The following is a 23,264-nucleotide window of genomic DNA, read 5'->3' on the forward strand; positions in this document are numbered from 1 at the left end:
TCTGCAATTTTTTTCTTTATCGCTATTGCTCTATCTGTGGTTGGAGAGAGATATTTGAGGTGCTGGTTTAGAACTGCAGAAGACCAGATACAATCAGTTGAAAGTAACACTTGACAAACAGGAAATGCTACATAAAAAGAAGAATTTTTAGGTCTGCATCCAGGAACATGATTCAGACTGTTTGAAACGCTCAAGTCATTGGAGTAAGCCATCAAGTAATAAATTGATGACTACTTGATAATGACAGGCACACATTAACATCCAAACTTACAGCAGTGAAAACTAAAGTACCTTGGACATGGATGGGGCCAAAGATTTCTGCTTTACTTCTATTCTCAACACACACAAGCTCTATCTTAACAGAGGCTCAATAAATCTAACGAAGTCTGAAGAATATTTTGGAATATCTTTTTCTCCCACATCTTCTTCAGGCCATCATCAACCCCGTGCAGGGACTTGGTGACCTTTATGTGTCAACTTCAGCCCCAAAGCCTCGGGTCACTTGCTGCCACCTACTTTACTCTTGCTCAGAAACATTAACCTAGGCTTGCGTGTGTCTGACTTCTCACTTCTTTTTTGTGTCATCTGCGTACTTCAGACTATCTTTGTCTTTTTGCAAATCTCATGGAAGTAAATTTGAATCTTTAAGCCTAGATATTTTGAAGGAATCTGAGTATTTCTGGGAACTACCTGTGATTTTGCACATGAGAGTTCTGAGAAACTACTGATACCTTTCTCATCTTAAATTCAGAAACAGGAGTAAAATAATGCTTAATAACAAGTATCATCTGCAGATATATTACCTAGCTTGACAACTTCAATTGCATTAAAAGACAACAGTCAAGAAACACCAGACACGGCTTAAAGTTAAGCCTCGTTTTCGAAATAAAAATTGAAGCCTGTATTTTAATCCGGTATTATCCTGTTTAAATGGACTTTCTGATATCACAGAAATCAGTAGGACATGGCACAAGAATATGAGTATCTGGCTCACCAGAATTCCGTGTTGGGATGAAGGAAACCACCTCACTAGGAACAAGGATGCAGAACTCTGCTCAGTTCACACAAATGTATAAAGTCACACCGTATGTTTAATACACTAGCAAAATATTTATTTTATAATGATAAAACAGAAGTGAAGGATTTTTTTTGGTGTGCACCAGTAATTGTAGTAAAAGAAAATAAGGGGATTAATGGACTCTTTATACATTTCAATGACAAAAAAAATCATAAAGGTTAGCAAATTCAACTGTTCTCCATTTACAAGCATAAAACTTACCATAATACCCCCCCAAACACATATATAAAGAATTATAGTTTTAAAATCTATAAAAAGTAAAAAATATACAGTCAGAAGATCTAACTCTTATTCAAATCTTTAATATAAAATTGTAAACATTTATTTACACAAAGGAAATGTGTATAACAAAATTTTGAGCACCCTTTTCAATTGAATTGTGGTTTTTGGAAGGCAGTGGATGTTGCACAGTGACACTCTCACCTTTCCCACCCAACCAAGACCGCAGTTTATAAATAAAGCCATGGGCGGCTGGCTAGGTAAAGTTCAGGGGAGCTACATTTTATTGCTCTGAAGCTGCAGCAAATGGAAAGCCCAAGTGCATAAACAGAGAGCTACACGGGAGAGGGCAGGAAGGCAAAGCCCAGCCCTATCCACGCACCTATATACATCTAAACCCCATTTTTATTTCTATTGAACTGTTTCAACATTGTTACAGTGATACCGTGTTTTTAATAGCCTGATTGTACGATGTGGACAGGGACCAAGAACAGGAGTCAAGGCTGTTGTTTTTCCACCAGGTTAAATGCTGTTAGGAGCCTGTTCACATACGGAGACCGATGGGCATTACAAGCCAGTTTGCCTACAGTCGCACTTCAACTTGGCTCGACAGGACCGCGACCGCCGCGGACACGGCCCCGTCATCAGATCTAGACACCCTCCTGAACAAACCCTCTGGTCAAGCAGGGCAATATCCACCTTAACTTCCAGAAACAGAGGAGGAAAAAGTACATCTGCCTTTCCTGGACATGGAGCTGGATTGCCTTTTTGGTAGTAGCAATGCAAAGAGCAGATGTTCTTTCCCTCCAGGTATGAAACCGCAACTGGATGGATTGTATTTTAACTTATTCAGAAATATCATCTGTGTGCAAAATCTACTGGAGAATGTAGCAGATCTCACCACAATCTAAAGAGGGAGGAGAGAAAGTCTGAGGCCTGCTATTTCTGAATTCTGAATATTTCTGAGTCCTGTTATTTCGCTGAAGTGTTTGTCAAGGGGAGAAAAAAAAGTGACACTACAGGGTGTCACCTGAAATTATGAGGTCCCAAGCACCCCCAAAAGGAAGGGAAGGCACACTGGTGCAAAGTTAACCCTTACAAATAAAAATACAGCAAATACTCCTTCCCCTGCCATTGCTAGTTTATCTATACTCTTCTAGTGACACTTACCTTGGACCAGTTTTTGGTTTAATGTAATAGTAAACCAAACTCACTAGCTCTTTTTTTAAAGATTGACAGTATAAGAAAAATTAGCATCATTATTTGCATATCAACTACTTATTCTAGAAAATATCAGAAGTGTCAATAACCAAAGTCACTAACACTTTCGTTTCCCATCCAAGGACAAGCTGTACGTTGTCTTTCCGAAAGCTCTACGAGGGAATAAGTCTGCTTCAGTGAGGTTGTATCCACTCTTCAATGGTGGCAACCACTGATCAATGCACATTTTCACCAACAGTTCAACATAGTTCAACATGATACAAGATCAGATCTGTTTAACAGAGCATCACTGATTCACACTAGGGAAGTGTACAGGACAAACCATGTTCCATGCATATTTGGAAAGGGATAAAATATTAGTGTTAAAAGCAGGTTTTTGAAAGTGCAAATTGTCTGATAAAGAAGCTGCAGATACAGTAAAATATTTTCCTTCTTCGAATTCAATGTTATCCTTCACTTTCCCTCTCCCATTCTGGAAAAAAAAAACCCTCTCATTTCTCTGCAGTGCAGAAAACTCCTGCAGAAGCCAGTCTGTGTTGAAGGAAATTGCTTTTAAATCACAATGCTAGGTTTGGTTAGAAAATTTAAGGGAGTTTTCAAAAAAAAAAAAAAAAAAAAAAAAAGTGGATATAGAAAGGGAAGAGGTATTTGTGCATTCAAAACAAAAGCTTTCAATTTTATTTTCATTTTAAAACAAACGTTAAGGCAAGGTGGTTTGTTGGTGAATCGGGGATTTTTTGGTAAAGTAAGGACTTTGGAACACTGACTGTTGCCGCTGTGTTCTCATCCTTTCTGGGACAGACCCCAACGTGTGAACGAGAGGGTCTCCTTGGGCCAAGCTGAAGAACCAGCATCTGCTACAAAGGATATTAAAGTAAACCCACCTGTCAATAGAAAGATTATCAAACTCACGACCCTTTTTTTTTTCTTTTTCTTTTTTTTTTTAAAAAAAAGGTATTTAAAGGGGGAGACTTCCATATTGGAGCAATCCTGACAACAAGTACTCCCAGGCTGCCTGTGCTATTATTGCTGATAAGGACTTTTCACCTCTCATCAGCCAAATTCATTTCTCCTCATTTTATTCTGAAGTGACAAAGTCTTGTGCTCATGTCGCCACTGGTAACTTTTGGGAATTAACTGCTCTCAAAAGTTAGTTCTACTTTTTACAACAAAGAAACAACAAGATGAACTGTCATGAAGCAAAGCCTTCATTTAAATACAACTACCTTTGGAAATAAGTTATGAAGAAACAGGTGCAAAGTAAATGGCTTTACAATTCATGTTAAACCTACTATAGTTTAAAAGTTCTCCCATAAGAAATTCCCCCTTTAAACACAGCAAGGTATAAGCCAAGAACTGTGCCCCTCTAAAACAGAGTGCAAACTGCAGCTTAAAAGACTACAATCTATTAAGAAGACTACCTAGGCTAACTGGCCAGGTTTTAATACTTTCTTTCATCTATCACCAGCATCTAGGAACATTTACCATGAAATATCACTTGCTTATTGATTGAGAGTACAGGCACACGCTTCGGCGATGAAAAAAGAAACAACTGAAAACATCTTGCAAGTGTGCTCAGTTGCATACACCCTCTTCTCAAATAAAAAGTCAGAAGCCTGATGGAAAGCACTGTAATAGCACGTCAAGCTATGGACAATAACGATCGCAAGTATTCGCTGCAGGAGACTAAGCCCTAACCACAATTTGTGCAACTATCTGCTTTCTTTCTGAACTATTTCTGTGGAATTCCATTTTTAAATAATTAAAAAATAATAATTTCTCAGAACACTGCAAGTGAGATCTCTGAAAGGCTGGCTAGGACGCGCACAGCGCTGCTTGACCTGTTCGGCTGTGCGACAACCTGGAGACATGAGGACAAACCGCACGACTCCTGCGGAGCTGCCTGGGCGCGCCGCGAGCACGCGGCCACGTTCATGGAGAAGCAGCTCCAGTCCCTTTCCCAACCGTTTACCTCTAATGCCAGCAAGTCTCCTCAATGCCACAGGTTTTTTGGTCCAAGTGTCATTTATATTCCATGAAATAATTAAAAAAAAATACCCCCCGCCCCATTTTAATGAGTTCCTAACAACTCGTCCAAATCATTCATCCACTCCTCTGAAGTCCTGTTTTTGAGCAAAGAGTCTATGAGATCTGTGTCACCAGTTAAGTTCTGAAGTCCGTTATTGCCCGACTGGCTGCTGTAGGCAAAAGGCAGCTCTTGGCTGGTTGTCCTCACTGGGTACCCTTGGCTACAGTGCAGATTACCCCTGTTGGGCAGTTGCTGATTTGGATTCTGGTTGAAAGCAGCCAGATCTGGAACAGTCTGGTTCATGCCGGGCAAGACTTGCTGCGAGGGCACCTGCTGCTGCGCAGGTGGGTTTGTCCTCTGCTGCGCGCCTAAAGACGACGACAACATCTGCCCAGAGACAGCAGCGTTCATGGAGGTCATGGGTCTGCTGGTGCTTAGGCTTACCTGAGGCATTCCTTGAGCAAACTGCTGGTTGGCCATCTTTAGATGAGTTTGTTGCATGTGGAAAGAGGAGCTGGCAGTAAATGGTCCTAAGCCACCATTTCCTTGCGTCTGGCTGTTAATATTAGGGATACCTTGGTGTTGCCAGGATGGATTTTGAGCTCCCATAGCAGCCGGTACTCTCGCCATCTGCGGCTTAGATAAAGTCGGGTTCAGTGCCCCTTTATTGTGCTGCTGAGAAATACTCGAGTTTGCTAAGGTGTTCTGCCCGTAGGCGGCAGGAACGGCAGCGCCCTGGCCCAAGGTGCCCTGTCGCTGCAGGGCCGGCTGCCCGCTGGCGCTCTGCTGCGGAACCATCTGTGGCAGCCCCGGTGCCAGGTTGTAGAGGCCCCCGCGCTGCATGTTCTGCAGGCTGTTATACTGGGTGACAGCCCGCTCCTGCGGGCCGGAGCCCGACTGCAGCGGCGCCACGGAGCTGTGCCCGCCTCCCATCGGGATCATGTTCTGCGTCTGAGGAAACATCCGCGGGCTGCTCGAGTTGGACTGTCCTAAATTACTTACCCCAGGCATGGCTGAAGATGACCCTGAAACACAAAGAAATGTTCTGTATATTAACTGTTTCGGTTCAGCTAGAGCCAGGCGAGGCCCATTGACCCTTTATTCCAGCAAGGAGGTGCAGCCACCTTTAAACAAACACATTTCTGGAACTGACATCAGCACAAAGTGTCACCTGCTGCAACAGTTAGCAGCTGAGTTGATCAGCTACAACATCCTAAAAAATTTCAATGTCACTTCTTGAAGTTATTCTGAAAAAATAGTCAGCATTATTCTGGAAAAACAAACAAGTTCGAAAGTAGGACTCCACTGTTTCTTCGTGTACAGAAGTGCACACACACACACATTTACTTCAAAGTACATGCCCAATACAACAGGCTCTTAAAAACACCTGAGTGCACAATACAGTCAGTTATTCTGTGCACATACACTGTATCACACACTGTACCACTGTGGTATTTCCAGTCCTACATTTTCCTAATTCCAGAAAGTTCTTCTGCTTTGTGTAACTTTCAGCATTTTTTTTTCAAGTACCTTTGGCTTTTCCATGATGAAACATTCACTACGATGATTTGCAAAGACCGATAATCACATAGGGTGATTTGCAAAAATAAATCAGCTCAGCAAAGCAAAGAGACACCAAAAGACCTTTGCCCTTGTCAACCCTGAGTAAAAAATGTTGCTGCAGAACAGAGAGCCCATGTACTAAAAGAAACAAATGGGAGATAAGGGAAGGGCACAGAAAAGCCTGCGATATTCATTATGGCAATGACATGCATTTTAACAGACTTGCCCCTGTATTTTTGGGAAAAAAAAAAAAAAAAAAAAGGATGCTACTTATCACAGTTATCACTGTGATAGCTTCTGGGTATTCTGTTAGGTAAGGAGTTTTGAGTTTTTTTTCAAACTGCTCTCTAATTCTTCCACATTCATGATACTATTTTAGCTTAACAGTAACAACATCTTTTATTTATCAATATTAGTATACTGAATACATAGCAAATTTCTTCTACAAAACACCCACACAGGATACCAATATGTAATGAACAGAATTAAGAGCCTGCATTCCCCTCTAAAGATAGGAGAAGTAAAAGCATTAAGGGTTTAAATTTCATCCTGGTAAGTGAAGGCAATAATAAATCATGTATCTTTTGTTAATGAGGGTCTGCAGCAAATACAAGCAGTAGTGATGTTAGGTTTCAGAAAGACAAAATCCTAACATCACACAAATGCAAGGAAGTTAGAATTTACAGTCTGCAGAGTGAAGGGGTGATACAAAAAGACCTTTAGAAAAAAAAAAGATACTTAAGAATTATTCCCAGTTCCAAAGCAAAATTAAGGAATCAGCAATATAAGCTGACCTAAACAAGGTAGCAGGAACAAAAGGGGCTATTTTCAATTGAATCACGGTGTGGTTCAAAACATTATGGCATATTGACACAGCATTTGATTAATTAAAAGCCATCCAATTTGGGACCTTTCAAGGCATTGTGCTTTTAGCCCTTAAATTTCTGTTGGCTACTAATTCCACTGCCGCATATGCTCACCTGTGAACTGCCCAACCTGCTGCTGATAAGGATTCTGTGGCTGATCCTGGTACTGGGGAGGTGGCCGAGTCAGGTGCCGCTGCAGCTGCTGCTCTTGCTGGTGCCGCTGTTTCTCCTAGGAGAGGAGAAGCAAATACCAGAGAATTAGCAACAAGTGAAGCCATTTTTTCCAAGAGCATCTCTCTTGGATAAGGATCAAGAGGTGTGCATACTTTCACGAAGAGCTGGTTTCGGCAGCATTAAAAAGTTTTTCTTCCCCACCTCCCAAAGTTCAAACAGTCAATTTAGTCCAATAAAGAACAAAACTAGGAACTAGAAGAAAGTAGCATACATTACAGAAGCTATTGCAATGCACATCTGAGTCCTTCAAAACACTGAAAATATCTGGAATATTAGCCTTTTAATCAGTAGTACACTCTGTGGATTTTCAGAAATCCTTTAAAGACACTAACTGGCACAAAGTAAGGGAGAAAAAGTGAGTATATATAGAAAAATTCATGCACATTTTTTGCTCCTTGTCCCCATATCATATTAATAAGATACATAAAGGCATTATAAAGAAGTTTTAAATCTTTGGTGAGAGGGAGATGGTGCACAGGTGAGAGTGCATGAGACTGCGCTATCAAGATCTCAATGTGCTGTTAAACAGGCAAAATGCTGTTTTTACAACATAAAGGGCAGCCTTTCTGACTTTTATTCCAGAGATGAGATTTCATCAGACTAGATTTTGGGAAAACTAAGAAGTGATGCAACAGTCAACTGCCTATTTATCTAAAACATTGCACAGAGGGCATAGAAGGGGACAGAAATTCCCTTCCAAGAATACTGGAGTGAACAAGCAAGTATCAAGCCTTTAAAAAAAGGACTAGCACAGTGAAGCAAGTAGGTAGATACAGGTCCCTACTGTGCTTTTACGATGTCTACAACTAGGAAGCTGTTGAGACATGCAGAGGAATGAAGAGCACAGGCTCCTTCACAGGAGGGACCTGAAAACCAGTCAAACCTGAAAGGGGCTGACCACAGAAGCTGGGGAGAGATGCCACAGATGTGCAAGAAAGCACGAACTGGGGATGTCGGCCTCAGCGACACGGAAAGGATGCACAGCAGCAAACACAACTCAACACAACTCTAAAGCAAAAAGCTTTAGAGGGGCAGGGAAAGGCACTGAAGATAGTGGAAACCACAGTTCTCTTGCAAAACAGAGACTAAATGTTTCAGAAGCCTTTTTGCAGAACTACTTCCACTATCCTAAGTATATCTCATCAGATGAGAACACTAGGACGTTCTAGACAGTGCAAGATGAAGAATGAAACTAAGGCAGTATCCAAGTCTGCTCAGCTCCAAATTAGGAAAAGTACTCAATCTAGTCTTAGTTAGAACTCAAGTATCACACATAGTCACAAAAGAGATGAGCCAGGACTTGTCCTAACTATAGTCCCACAATGCTGCAGGCTCGCCTTATTCAAGATTTCACATATATTTACAATCTGGAGGAGAATGTCATTTCCTCTTTTCTTAAATAAAGCTTCTAAAAGACCACTGTCTTAGTAAAAGCTTTTTTTTCTTTCTTTCTTTTTTTTTTTTTTTTTTTTTCCCACCTAGGATTCTCTCCCAATCTCTCCCTAGGATTCTCTCCCAACAATCATTATCTGACCTTCTTTCTCCAGCTCCATTTTCTACACTATCATTGTAGTGAAAATCCTACCTACCAGCACAACTCACAACTTTAAAAGCTTCTGACAGTGCTTTAAACTAAAGAAATGACATATTCCCAACCATTATTATTTGCAGGAGTCCAGAGCATTTCAGTGTACTTTTCTATTATTATTCTTGGGCATATGTACAGTTCATTGTCTGCTGTTCCAAATCAATGGCTCTTTTCTTTATCATCCCCAAAGACAACACTTCCCAGCAGTGCAGATCACTAATTCCCCCCAACACACAAAAATTAGCAGGTTCTCCCTGGCTCTCACTTGTCTTTCAATATTAATCTCCCACTTCCTCTATACCAGACAGTGGTAATTTCTTTGTACATACAGTAGCTAGAACAGGCCTGTATGTGTTTTTCCTTCTCAAGGATGCAGGAAAGCACGGATAGTGGGAATTAAAGCCCTTTAGGCTGATTTCCAACTAAAAGACTTGCAAAAGGTTTAAAGCTTAGAAAGGTTCACACAGGAAGCTGTTTCCAAGAGACACAGAAGGACCTTTCTGCACAGTCTAAAGGGTAGCAGAGTTAATTAGCTGTTTAATCCATTTCCTCACAAAAAAAAAAAAAAGAGACATTTTAAAATTTGAAACATAACTGCTGCAGCACTTACACAGGAGAAAGCAGACAACGTGTTCAGCTTAGAGTCCATCTATACTAATTGCTTCCATTTCCAGAGCTCTGCAAGCTTATCAGCAGCCTCCCAGCCTTGTCTTTTGTTTTGCTGATCTCATTTGCCTGTCTTCCTCCACAAAGAATCACACCATCCCTGGCATGATACCTCCTCTCCTTGTGGTTATCATCTTGCACTTTCAAAAAAAGTAAATTCCATCCATTTTATACTCCTTATTCAATTCTTGCAATAGCAGAAAAACTAAAGTCTCAGCAGTTAAGCGTATTTGAGCTACCCATATAAGCATATTGAACAGCAATTACTTTTATTATATCAAAATGCCTGATAATTTACAAACCTTGTTTGCAAGGTGATAACTATCCTGCAAGATTTCAAGTGCTGCTTCAGTCTCCCAGAGCAAACCAGCAGAAACACCAACGACCGATTCTTACCTGCTCAGCGAGAAGATGTTGCTGTCTCTGTCCCATTAGGAACTGCTGCTTCTGTTGCTCCATGAGCAAGTGCTTCTGTTGCTGCTCCCTTTGCTTCTGCTGGTCCATGAGCAGTTGGTGCTGCTTCATCACCGCTGCTTGCTGCTGGTTGCTGAGATAGGGTGTGCTGCTGTGGTTGCCCGCCATGGACACTGTAGGAGCCTGGGCACCAACACCGGGACCCGGGACAGAAACAGGGACACGAGGAACATTAGCAGAAGAGGTTTGATCCTGCAGGATACAAAAAGCGACACAAGTTACAGAAGGGGAGTTCTCCAGGCTTGACAAACTCGTGTAGTTATGCAGGTGAACAAAGTCACTTTCATAGTGAAAACCACAAGGTGCATTACTCTGTATTTTGACAGAATAAAGCAGAGAGACTTTCTGAAGAATATGTAGGGAGGGCAATCATATCCTCAAGAAAACAAAAAATGTCAATTACTGCTTTTTGTGAATTCACACAGCTATTTAATAAAAAATGGAATGGTTTTCTATCATCTTTACACAATAACTACTCTGTGAAGCTTCTGAGGGAAAACAAAGTGCCATAAAATTTTCAATTCAGTTAATCAAAGACACCCAAGAGCTCCAGAACTGCCAGACGTGAAAGTGAGAGACTGAAGTTAGTGTCACTAGCTCCAAAATATCCAGCAAGAGAGGTGTTAAGTGCAATCTCACCATATTCCCAAATTATGAATCAAGCAGATGCACGCAGCTTTGCATGCTTCTAATCAGCCCAGCTACAAAAAGCTCTTCAAATCCATCAGCCTCAGTTACCTTTGGGAGCAGGATTTCAAACATTTTAATTGTCTTTATACAAAACATCTAAATTCTACCTTTTCTGACACTGCTTAATTCAGCAAGTGTTTATGTCTCTCCTCTTGAAATTGTTTTTGATATTAACATAGTATTTAATGCTTGCAAGTGAAGGGGAAGAAGGCTTAACAGTGACCAAAATGAAGTCTAAAGCATTTTTTCCAACAACACAATTGCTACTACCTTCCTCAGAAATACTACTACAGAGTTAACCCAGTTTCATTATTTTTTTTCATAAGTGTCTTCTTTCTCAGGAGAAAAGAAATTGGGGAAAAAAAAATCAATTACCACTAAGTAAAAATAACATGAAGCAATTAAGACTCAATACCGTTCTCTTTGTACCAGCAAATTCATTTGAAATTTGACTGGAAATTTTGCCATTTTCAAGCACAGTTCAACCTTAACTCTAATTATGTTAATGAATATCACTTTCAGTATTAGAAATTAGCTAATGAGCTAGGCTGTTGGTTTTTACTCTGTGCAGTTTCATCAGAAATCATGAGCCAAATACACGTAATGCTGCATTGTATGAGGATATGCAAGCTTTTGACTGAAGTGATAATTAATATTTTTGTTACTTCAGTGCAAAGGTGCCAATGCACATGTAAGGTCACCTTCGGGCTTCTCATCTGGGAGGGGAGAGGGTAGAGCAAAGATTTTTGTTTCCCAACTATTTTAAGGGGATTTAACTTATCTGCATGTTACGAAGCATATGTTGGTCTCATTTTTATATCACTGTGATCTTTCCTACAGATTAACCAGATAGTCCCTTCACTGTTTATTCCTCTGCCTTACTGAGGAAACATAACTAGGTAACATCTTTTGCTAGAGCTTTAATTCTTCTAACAGACACGACTTCAAAAAGCCACCCAGTACGTGCATCACAGGCACGAGTCACAGAATTGCGAGACTCTTCCCCTGCACCCAATTAACAGGTTTCACCTGCAGGATACCTGTAATACCAGGTGTACACTGGCATTTATTGTTGCAAAATCCTTTAAGTATTATAAGGCAAATGAGCACAACCAACACATCTTTATAGAAATAAAAATAAAACTGAAGCTTATTACTGTAGCACCCAAATATTACTATTAACTTCATTTTTAAAGACAGATCCCTTCCCGTGCTTCCCCTATTCCCACTGACTTAACGAGGGCAAATTCTTAGCTTTGAATAGGCCCAAGAAACCAAGGCCAAAGGCCAAGAAACACCCTCCAAAATAAGCAATGCAGCTCACCCCTATTCAAAGGGGTGATTCTTTTTTGCTATTGCTTTGAATTTTGCTATTCAAAGAAAAGCAACTTAAGACACATCTGTTCATACCAAGTCAATCCTGAGAAAAGTCAGAGATTGAAAAGCTGCAGAAAGCAATGCTTCTTTGAGAATGTTGTTCAACACCAAGGTGTTATAAAAGTTATTTTAGGCCAAGGTTTACAAGGCATCTATTTATTGCAAGTACTAATTTCTACGTGTGACAAAATTTGTTGTCCACAAGTAATATTAACTTGGAATCAGAAGTTACCAGCGTTACTTAGATTTGTATATTAGAAGCTGCCCTCAGCAGAAAATATAGTTCTCAATTATTTTCTCAGCTTATTGCATATTCCAATTTTCTACTTCAAAAACAAGCAGTAACTGTTTTGAAATATTACTAAGTAATCTATAGTCTGCTCCTACCAATCCAATAGCCTGTTGCAAAACCTTAAATCTGGACAAAGGCAACAATAACAGCCAAAAATCAGAATATGCACCTGACTGTGGGGAAGGAGAGGTCGGTAGGCAATGTTCCCAGATTTTGGCTTCAGCAGGATCATCCCGTTTTGGTCATCGCTCACGTGCGGCAACGGCGGCTGCTGCCGTTGCTGTATGTAAGCCAGCATGGAAGTCTTGTTCTGAGCAGGTAACGTAACTCCCTGCTCACATTCCACTTTGTAATGGGAAAGAGGCTTGGTGTTTCCGTAGTCCAGCATGGAGCCCTGATTACTCACAGGGTTCTGGTTCAAGCTGTTTTGCTGATGACCCAGCATACCCACGTGATAATTGCCTCCAGCTCTTGGTGAGCTTTTATTTCCCATATTAGACATCATGAGCTTCTGATTGTTGAAGTCGGGCTGGTAAACTGAAGGACTGGTGGGATTTTCCATGTTATATGGGACAGCCAGCGGACTGTGAGATGGCCCAGACTGCTGCCAGCTGGACATCTGATTAGGCTGGTGGACTTGTGAAGCTTGTTGCTGATTCTGCAGCATCTGGTCTCTCTTCTGCTTGGCAGCAATCTGCTGAAGTTGATGAGCAGAGGACATTTCTTTGGCACTTCCTGTGCCCTTCCCAGGTAACAGCACATTGGGGAGAGGCCTCTGGACGTTCTGAGAGTGGTTTGATGCCTGCATCATGGGCTGGCTGGGATTTTCAGTCATCGACTGACTGGAAGGTTGAAACATTGCCTGAGAACTACCAACTGCTGGAGAAGCAGCACTTACAGGCACAGAAGCAGCACCCATAAATGCTGAACCTGAAGAAGTGGATCTAACCTGTGGAGATCCCATCTGTTCCTGTTCAAAAGCTGGGGAAAACTCAGTCTTTATGTTAATATCCTGTGGCAAAGGAGTCTGTGCAGCTGAATTTGAAGAATCTGCATCCTTTTTCTCTTCAAAGTCTTCATTAAAGAGATCCTTCATGTCTTCATCAGGCACTGATCTATTAAGCTCATCAATAAGCTCCTTCCATTCTTGCTCATTAAGATTAAGATCAGGCATCAAGTTGTTCTGAGAAATAGAACCCCCTGCTCCAGCAATCATACAAGGAAGATCATCTACAGGCTCCTGCTTGAGTTCTTTGTTCAAACTCAAAGGAAACGAATCATCAGCATCACCACCTCCATTCATCTGCAGGTTGGAATCTGGAAGACCCTTCTTGCTAATGCCATCGAGTCCCACTGAATGTTTTCCATTGAGTTGTAAGGTATCTGTGCTGGAAGACTTCTTGTCAAGGTGATGCAGTGGAGAAACAGGCGGCATCCCATTAGAAGAACCGCTCACTCCACCAAGACCGTCATCACGACGTAGTTTCTTAGACACAGTAAACACGTCACCATAGCCATTCTGCTGGTCTCCATTCTGAGGGGAAGCAGCACTATCAAGCTTTCTTTTCACAGTCTCATGGAGCTGCTAAAAACAAAGAAGATAGTTAGGTAAAAACTGTATTTCATACATAAGAATAATTATTTCTTAACAGAACATAGTCCAACTCTGAATAAAATGTTAGACAATTAGACCTGTGCTTTGATAGGATTCATTTTACAAGTCATGTTACAAGATGCCATCCTTCTTATGCTCTGCTAAAATAAACCTTCAAGTATGTACTGGATCAAATACAACTACCTCTCTAAAAAAAAACAAAAGCTGACAAATACTTTAAAACAATAAATAGTTGAGATTCCTGTGAAGCAGAACATATTATGCCTTCTCACTTCAAAATGCAAAAACACTGAAGAATGTTAATATTCTGATTTTGCAGGGAAATTTTTGGAGAAGATTTATGCAAACTTTAGGCACAACCACATTTTTTGCACTAAGCAAGTGACCACTGTCTGTTTCACATTTATCTAAACAGTACCTCAGATTTCAATCAGTTCTATCTGAGTGTCTTCCTTTTCCTTCCTCCTACATTTGCCAGCTGCTGGACACACACAGACCTGGTAGGTGCCTGAGCAGAAAACTGTCCTATTCGTTTCCTTGTAGTGCCACCTAGAAGCAAGCAGCAGGAACAGCAACAGGACCTCAACCTCAACCACAGTTTGGGACCCTTTGCTCAGCTTCCTGTTTCTGGCAACTCTTTCAAGCATAAACGTTTTTTCCATTGATCTCAAAAAATATCTGAAAATATAATTCATGCACCCACTGAAAAAGGCTGTAAGTTTTTCCTTCCCCCGGTTGTAGTATATAAGAAATTTTGCTTTGCCTCTCAGGGGACTGCTACACCAACACAGACAAACCTGCCAGGCACAAACGCTGCTCAAATGGAGCAGTGCGTTTAATGGGAGCTCCCACTAGCTCCCCTGACCTGCACGAGATGCCTCTTCAGTCCTCAGGGGGACACGGGAGCAAAATCCCAACAAAAAGCCACCTGTCTGGAGCTCCTGAGCTGCCCTTGTGGTTTTTGCTGCAAAACACTGCTCACAAATGGTAAAAAAAGCCCCCAAACAAGTATGTTTATTTTAATATTACTTGCAGTCTCCACGTACAGTTCATGAAACCTTGGGGAAAACTGTCTCATCCGAGAACAAACAGGGAAAACCTCAGGATCTCGGCACTCAAGCAAAGGGTAGTATGTAGAGCCAGGCCAAATTATCAGAAGAATTTCACAGCACTTGCCTGGGCAACAACACGCTTTGATTTAGGGATAAGAGGCTGTTTCATAGATAATTTTTGTTTAAACAGTCTCCTGTTAGCTGATCTTAGGGGGAAAAAAAATCCACCGTTTAATGCTTGGACAGGTAATGGCAAAACATTTTTATCTGAGCGTTAGACTGCAACTTCCAGGAGCCCGGGATCTTTTAGATTCTTCTTGGAAACAGAAGCACAATAATGAAATTAGCAGAAGACTTGGTAAGAAGGAGGGTATATTTAAGAGGAGGCTGGAAGTCTTTTTTCTTAACACAAAATATTAGATCTACAGCTGGACTACCAGATTAAAGAGTTTTTTTGTTCTTCAAATACGACTTGAAAGAATACAGGAAACTAACTTTCATGAAAAAGGCAAAACAAGAACAAAGAGCAAGGGAGCTTTAACTCAATTGCAGCATTTGGCTTTCAGCAAGTTTCCTATTGTTTACTTAATATTCCAACTGGGAAAACTGAAGCTCAAGGTGGATGAGTAACTTGCCCAAGGTCATAGGATGAGTAAAGCCCTCAAAGACTGGAAATGGATCCTCCTTAACTTTAAATCATTAGGAAAAACAACACTCCCTGAAAACTGACATGAGAGCAGTAAGTTTACTTTGTGCCCTGAACATACTCTTCTCCCAGCTCAAGCACATTCCTGCAAGAAAACAGAATATGCCCTCACTGAAGGCACTGCTGTAATTATAATTTATGTAGACAACTCAAGCCAACCAGGATTTTGCTAGAATTACAGCTGCGCTTGCACACAGTTCATCATGAACTGCAAAATCCACCTACGCGGCTCAACAAGTATTCTAGCAATTAATGTCTGCAAAGGCCTTTGCTGCTGCACCTACAGCACTTGCAATATATACAGCTAACTGGTCTACGAGGAACCCACTCGTGCTGATAAGCTGCACTTGCTATAAAGATACAGACCCCTAATATGCATCATGTGCTCTCTCTTCCTCTCAAGTCCTAGGAGCACCAGTGGCCACCATAATCCTGATTCTGAACTGACTGGCATCAGTTGTTCTAAACTAAGTCATTCTCAAAGGGGAAATTTTTTTTAAAATGAACTTTCATCACCAGTGAGGTAAAAATTTAGGATGACTGCTTCCAGCCTTGCTTTACCTTGGCCTAAGATCATCTGGAAGGTGTCTTAGCTTTACAATAGAACCAGTACACCGAGATAGAAGACAACAATCTGCTTTTCTGTACGAGGAGAAATCAAACCCAATTTTTAACAGCACACTTGACATCTGAATTCTAGAAGCTATTTTCCATCTGCATTCACGTGTGCTGGTTCATTTTTCACATTAAAAACAAAAGCCCAAGGTGCATCTGAACACAGCAGCAATACCTCTACACTGAGGCTCGTGCCACTACCGTTACACTGCCCGCTAGCTTAGAACTAACCTGGATAAACCTACAAGGACCAAGGGATTGCTACAACAATTTGCCGAAGTCCCTTCTCCTCTGTCAAGGGAAAGACATCCTGATACTTTCCGTTTATTCCTTTTTAAGCAAGTGATACAACCTGAAATTCTCACAAAACAGTCATACATCTGTACTGCAAATACAGCTGTACTGCAAATACTGCAAATAACTGCAAATATTGCAACCTTCTGCAATACCGCAAGTAAGGCAGCTTTCTCCTGCAAGGTACCATTCCTTCCATATCATCTCAGCTCTTAACTTCTACACAGGAAAAAAAAAAAACTTGTTAAATACAGCTCTTGTGCTTTGCCCGCCTCTATCTAAAGCCAGTTTTTGAGGAAAAATAGCATGGAGATTGAGAGATACAAGCCAGGTAACAAACCGTGAACATGTCAAGCAGCCCCAGCAGATTTCCCATGGCAAGGAAAGCCTGTTCTCACCTGACGAAACTCAAAAAAGAGTAGAAGCATTAAAGAAAAAAATCACCTCTAGACTAAGAAAAAATATATATTTTTTCTCCTGTTTCAACTTTAAGCTTTTTGTCTACCATCAATTTTTTTAGGTATGGGACCCTCTGATTCACTGCTCATGCTTTTCTTAGTAGGATCAACATTCATAACGCTACGCAAGGGATATCCAACACAGACAGGGCCCAATCACATAATTCAAGGCACACAATCCTGCTCTACACGATTGGGACATAAGAGCAGGGATGCACACGTGCTTTGCCACATGACAGGGTTTGCAGCAGGCTCCTACAAACAGCCAGCATGGCCCAGGCTATGTGAATCACTCTGCAAAACTACAGGCAGAGACTGCCTTAAACCCACCAGTGTTCCCCCAAGGAGCTGCACCCACACTGCAGGCTCACTGCACAGGCCAGCGGGTGGATTCCATAAAAAAGAGCCACAAATTAACACGGAAGCCAAAGAGCAAGAACTAGGGAAAGACTGAAAACTTGATCTCCAGGTTTTCTATTACGAAATGCCCTGACGGAGTCCAAAATTCAGAAGGCAAAACTCAGAAAGCAGCAATTCCCTCTCGCACTCCTACCGTGCTAGGAGATGAGAAGAAAGGGTCACTGAAATCTAGACTCACTTACTACTAAGCATCTGAAATCAACATTTCAACATGAAATATTATTCATGTTATTTTCTAGAAAGCATGAAATCTTTCAAACTGTAGTATTTTAAAGAACCAAAGGTGGTTGGCTCAGACTGTATTTCTCAAAGTCCAATAATTTGATATACTTTGAAACCTGTAACTGAAAGCAGAAAATAACTATAAAAACTGCACAATTTCTGCAGAAAAAAAACTATTAAAATTATCGTAACAAAACTTAAAGTCTATCTTTTATATTGCTAATTTTGCTGTTCTTAAAATATCTGCTAAAGAAACAAAGCATTCTTAAAGGATTTAGTAGACTTTTCCCCCCATTTTATTTCAAATAAGTTTATCATTTCAGGCTTAGAATTCAGTTATGTCTACAAGGATTTGTTGTGAAATATCACCAAGAAAAATGTAGTGTTGATCATTTTTCAAAGGAACAAACGCTGCACTAATCTCCAAATACAATTAAATAAATAGTTACAACTCTGCCTTCCAGCCTGGATACCTGGAAGGGGAAGCCAAACTAGAATATATCAAGTTCTTGTCAGTGGAAATGCTGGAAAAGTTCCACAGAGCAGAGCTCCCAAGAGCAGCCCCTGGAGAGAGACAGTCTCCTCTCCTGCCTGCCCAAGGACAAGAACAAAGATGACAACATCTGGAGCTGCAACAACAATGCAAATATCAGGACTCAAAATATACGCCTATAGGATAAGAATCATTAGGCAGTTTGATTATATGGCACACTAGGAACTCTTCATTTCCTGAGCACCCATCTCCAGCTTCCAAAGTCACCCTCTCCTTGCAAGGAAAGCATTTTCTTCCCAATCGTCTCGTTGCATCCCAGCACGTTGTCAGAACCAAACTGCTGCAGTAATTTTAATGTTGACTTTTACTTTAATTCCAGAAGACTTCTGGATTTGGGTGCCTGCCTGCTGGAGTGAAGAAGGGCTGGATATGTGTGTCTATAAATATCCCAGCCTGCATTAGTCACAAGGGGCAGCTTCTGCTACAAGAATTGTTCTGCTGAATCAAAAAAAAAAAAAAAAAGAGCAGAGCCTTCAGCTGCAGTGCCGGATCCTCCACCTCACTTGAACTTGAAAAGCAGCAGCACAGCAGTCACTCCCAGATCCTTACAATTTAGGAAGCATCGCTGCATATCTAACTAATCTTGTAAGGGAAACGTTTCAAACAGGCAACAATACCTTGCACAGAATTAAAGGGAGACAAAGAAAAACCTGTCTGGGTTGTTGGGCAACAAACTATCAGACTTGTCAGCAAAAACAAACAATGGTGGCAAGACTACAACTGCACTATAGTTATGTATAAATAATGTGGAAATAATTTGCTATTTTTGTGGTAAAACATAATTTCACAATTTAACACCCATGTACCACAGCTTGCACAAAAATCAGATCTGCACAACTGTTAGGCACCAATCTGAGTTCTGTTAAGCAGGATGTTTTTAGCACTTGTCATTACAATCCAGGCAGTATTTCCTTATTACTGAGGGTTTTAAAGCCAAGACACCCATTTCTTGACTTTCCTCTGGATTAAGCTTACTTTTAAACCATCTCCTGGGTGCCTGGGCTCAGCTAAGGTTAACTCGGAACGTAGCTATTGTCACTGTGAAGACCTCTATTGCTCCCAAGTAAATCCATGGTACTAAAGCTCTTCAGCTTTAGCACAGAGTGCTCCCGAGACAGGCCGCTCACCAGATCTCCCTGCCTGTTCCAGAAATAGTCTGTGGTTTTGTGGCAGTCCTAGACAAAGCAAACCATCTACACAACAACTGTTCACAGGTGAAAAAAACAGTAAGAAACACGGGGCAGCTCTTAACAAGAGCCCACATAACAAATGCAGCAGCAAAGAGACAGATCTTAACTCTGCCTCTTCACGCATTGAGAAAATACTTTCTGCTCAGCTCAGTATTAGACTATACTATAATCTATCCAGGAGAAAGCTCAGCCTTTTCACGTACAGAGTTTAAACTAACAAAGTATCAAAATGAACCTTCTCAAAACTGAATCTGGCAACGAGGACAAACGTGCTCCATGACAAACAAGCACCTTCTCTTTTCAACTCCTGTTTCTCAAAAATGTAAGATTAGAACAAGGGACAAAACATAACAGTAAACATCATGTGTTTTGAACATAGTCGCAATAATGTAATCTTAAAGAAAAACATGGAGCACATTTTGGGTTTTTTTTTTTCATTTTCCATTAAATAAAGGTCTCCAGATCTCTGGGGGCTTTGTTTTGTTTTTCTAAAAGAGGAAGCTGAAGATTTTTTTAAATTTTCCCCCCATCCAAGGAAGGGCAGGATTACATGGTGCACCAGCCAGCTAGGGTACTTCTGTACCAACCCTGTATTCTCTCGGTTTCTGCACTCTCAAATTCCAGCACTACCGAGCAAGAAAACACAGGAGGAAGCCGTCTCTTCTGTTTCTAGCTCTAATTCATCCAGTTGCAGGAGCTACAAGCCAGAAAAGGCCGCTGGGAGAAAAATTCAGCTCGGGCCGTATGAGACATCATCCGAGTGCTCCAGGGGAAGCGGCGGCGCCCAGCACGGCGCACACGGCTGCAAGGGCAGCCCCGGGGCTCCTGCCACCAGCCACCACACGTGCAACGATTTGGCTGCTTACAGGTCCTTGCTGCCACGAGCTGCTTGTGAAAGACCAAAATGAGGGCTTCAACAGCTTGCAATATGGAGCATGAGCTTGTAAGGGAAGATTCATACAGAGCTCTTGATCGTAACAGCAGCAATGGTGCTATTATAGCAGTACTGTTGGTGTAATGTGTGTTTAATTGTCCCAGGCACATTCTTTTCAAAGGAATGTGTTGAGGATATTTTAAAAAGAAGATAATTGGGGTGGTAATCCAAAAGTTTACTGAACACTGTAAGCCATATCCACATCCTTCCCCTAAACAGCACATGCTTTGTCTTGATAACAGCTACAGGATTGCTGGAGGTAAAACATCAACTTCTAGCTTAGAGAGGAACCCTTTAAGGGATGAAATGATCAGCATTCTTCTTGTTATGTTAGGGTTTTTTTTTTCTCCAGAAACTTGCATTACTAAATAAACCAGCTTTAAACCCTAGTAACGATGATGAATGAGCAGCTGCAATTAAGCCAGCAGTCATGTAGCCCAGGAAGGAAGAAGCAGGGCAGCACGAGGAAGAGTCATTCATACACCAAAACCGTCTTCTGTTGTGCAAATTGGCCACTGGCAGCAGCTTCCTGTACAAGGGCTTCCCCAGATGTGCACTGTATTTCAAAACCACATTGCTGCTGAGAGCTCTCATGATGATGGACGCTAATTAAATCAAATCCACAGCCAAAGCCATTGGAAAGAAATGCCACCAATGAATCAACAACATCTTCTAGAGAGTCAGTCAATATGACGGAGTGTGATGGCAGCAGAAGTAACAGGATTTGAAATGTTAAAGAGCTCTGTATGTGTGCAACAAAAAGATTATTTAATGTCATATATAACATTATTAACAGTTAGAGCCCCACACACAAAAAAGTTAGAGCCCAGGAAGGTAACAAACGGAAATCCCACCAAGTCTTTGGACAACAGGACACGAGTTTGGGTCATCTGAGCTCTAACACCAACTCACGCTCAAGATCACCCCACTAAACAACAGCTATCCCAGAAGTTTTACAGAGTCACTGTACTCTTCCTCCAAGACTTTACCTATTGAACGAGTACTCTAACTGTACCACAAGGATTTGAGTTTTCAAAAAAACCTGCGTCCCCCAGGTTCTCATACGTACGTTATGAAGACTGCGAAGAGGCAAACAGCACTTTCATTTCATGCTGTCTACATTACAAACCACAGAGGTGCCTCTCTAGCACCAGGTACACAGGAGCTGACAGGGTGGCCCCTGTCGTGTACAGCACAACAGCATGCAGCAAGTTCGACAGCGATGCTATTTTAAAACCTCGAAGAGAACAGGGAATCACAGCCTCCCTTCTCTTCTAACTTGGTCGCGCTTGCTCAAAGACTCACACACACAGACCATCATAAAAGCATAATTTCACATATACATTAACTTGACAATGTGCCATGTTAATGCCAGCATCACATTTTAAAGGCGTGTGAAGCAGCATGGTGGCAGTTTAAGCACAGGATTTGACATACTGAAGAGCTCTGAATACATGTAATAAAAATACACATTATTAAAAGTGTTAGAGCCCCATACAAATGCTTAGAGAAAAAAAAAACTTAGAGAACAGGAAAAAAGAAAAAAAAGTAAAAGAACTGTATCATTTTCATGCTGGTCCCCACACAGAAATACCTGTTTTTGTGAAAGGCAGTGGGTACCTTTAAGCAGTTATCCTACTAACCTACATTACTGACACATTAGTAGAGCACAGTATATTTAAAGGGCTCGGAGTAGAGTTAAGCAATAACTATCTTGATATACAAACACAGCTGTATGAATATATCCTGACAACCAGAAATGCTAGAGAAGCCAGAGAAACATTAAAGTTTTGAGTTAGGCCAGTTTTTTTAAATGGGTGGAGTGGGATTCCCACAGTGTTCACACCCACCAGAGAGCAGCAAATAAGCAGCTGCCCGGCCAGCAGCGCTCCAAGGAAATTCCTCCCAAGAGGCAGCAAAACTACGGGAGATACAGTTTAACAAAAGGGATTTAAAAGGAACACGGTAAGAGATGTGTTCTTACGGTGATGCCGCTCAACACCCACTGCCTCAGCTAAGGCTGAAAGGGAAGCAAAGAGCCCCAGGCCTCGCAGGGCTCAAGTCCCCCTGACAGTTTCTCCAGGGGCAGCTGGGCTGGGAGAGCTGGGCCCGGAGCTCATGGGCCGCACGGGGGGACAGCGCTCAACGACGGCAGCAGCCCCCAGGAAGGAATAAAAAGAATACAGAATAAAGGAAAGCAAAGCAGCCGCGAGCCCCCCCCGGCTCGCCCCGGCCCGGCCGCCCTGGCGCGGGGGTGACAGGAGGCAGAGGGGCGGCGGAGGCCCTGCTTACCGCGATGAGGGTGCTGCTGCGGCCGTGCTGCTCGCCGCCCGCCGCCTCGCCGTCCAGCCCGTTGGCGCCGCTCCTGTCGGCGCTGCCCGCGGCGGGCGGCGGCGGCGCGGGCGGCGGCGGCTGCGGCGGCGGCTGGCGGTGCTTGCCGGCCCGCTTGGCCTTGGCCTGCAGGCAGCGCTGGTGCAGGGCGAAGGTTTGCTGGCGCTCCAGCTCCAGGCGCTCCGGGGACACGGCCTGGTAGCGGGACTCGCAGGCGCTGTGGTGCCGCCGGCAGAGCTCGATGCGCCGCCGCAGCCGCTCCATGACCGCGCTGTGCCGCGGCACCACGAACTCCGCCATGGGGCAAGGGGGCAGCACCATGGACCGCAGCGCAAGGGGGGGCCGCCGCCGCCTCAGCCGCCGCCGCTCACCGCCGCCGCGGGCCGCCCCCCGCCATGGCGGCCGCGGGGCTCCCCCGCGGGCCCGGCCTCGCCGCCCGCTCCGCCGGCCTTACCTGGGCCGCGGCGACCCCCGCGCGCGCGCGCGCCGGCCCGCTCCCCCCCCGCCCCACTTCCTCCTTCTCGCCCGCGGCCGGCGCCGCTCGCGCCGCGGCGGCTCCCGCCGCCCGCTCGGCCCC

The 23,264-nt window shown here is 42.6% G+C and overlaps 1 protein-coding gene across 1 annotated transcript; it reads right to left on the minus strand.

Annotated features, from left to right (window-relative positions):
• Positions 1–3,475: 3,475 nt before the first annotated feature.
• Positions 3,476–23,008, minus strand: MAML1 (mastermind like transcriptional coactivator 1). Its single transcript, XM_026047493.1, has 5 exons — positions 22,649–23,008; positions 12,467–13,882; positions 9,861–10,130; positions 7,091–7,205; positions 3,476–5,572 (listed from the first exon to the last, which is right to left on the minus strand). The coding sequence occupies exons 1-5, from the start codon at positions 23,006–23,008 to the stop codon at positions 4,590–4,592; spliced, it is 3,144 nt and encodes a 1,047-aa protein (XP_025903278.1). The 3' UTR covers positions 3,476–4,589.
• Positions 23,009–23,264: the final 256 nt, after the last annotated feature.

Source organism: Nothoprocta perdicaria, unplaced genomic scaffold (genome assembly GCF_003342845.1).
Source record: "Nothoprocta perdicaria isolate Ctin4 unplaced genomic scaffold, notPer1 scaffold_5, whole genome shotgun sequence".
NCBI lineage: Eukaryota > Metazoa > Chordata > Aves > Tinamiformes > Tinamidae > Nothoprocta > Nothoprocta perdicaria.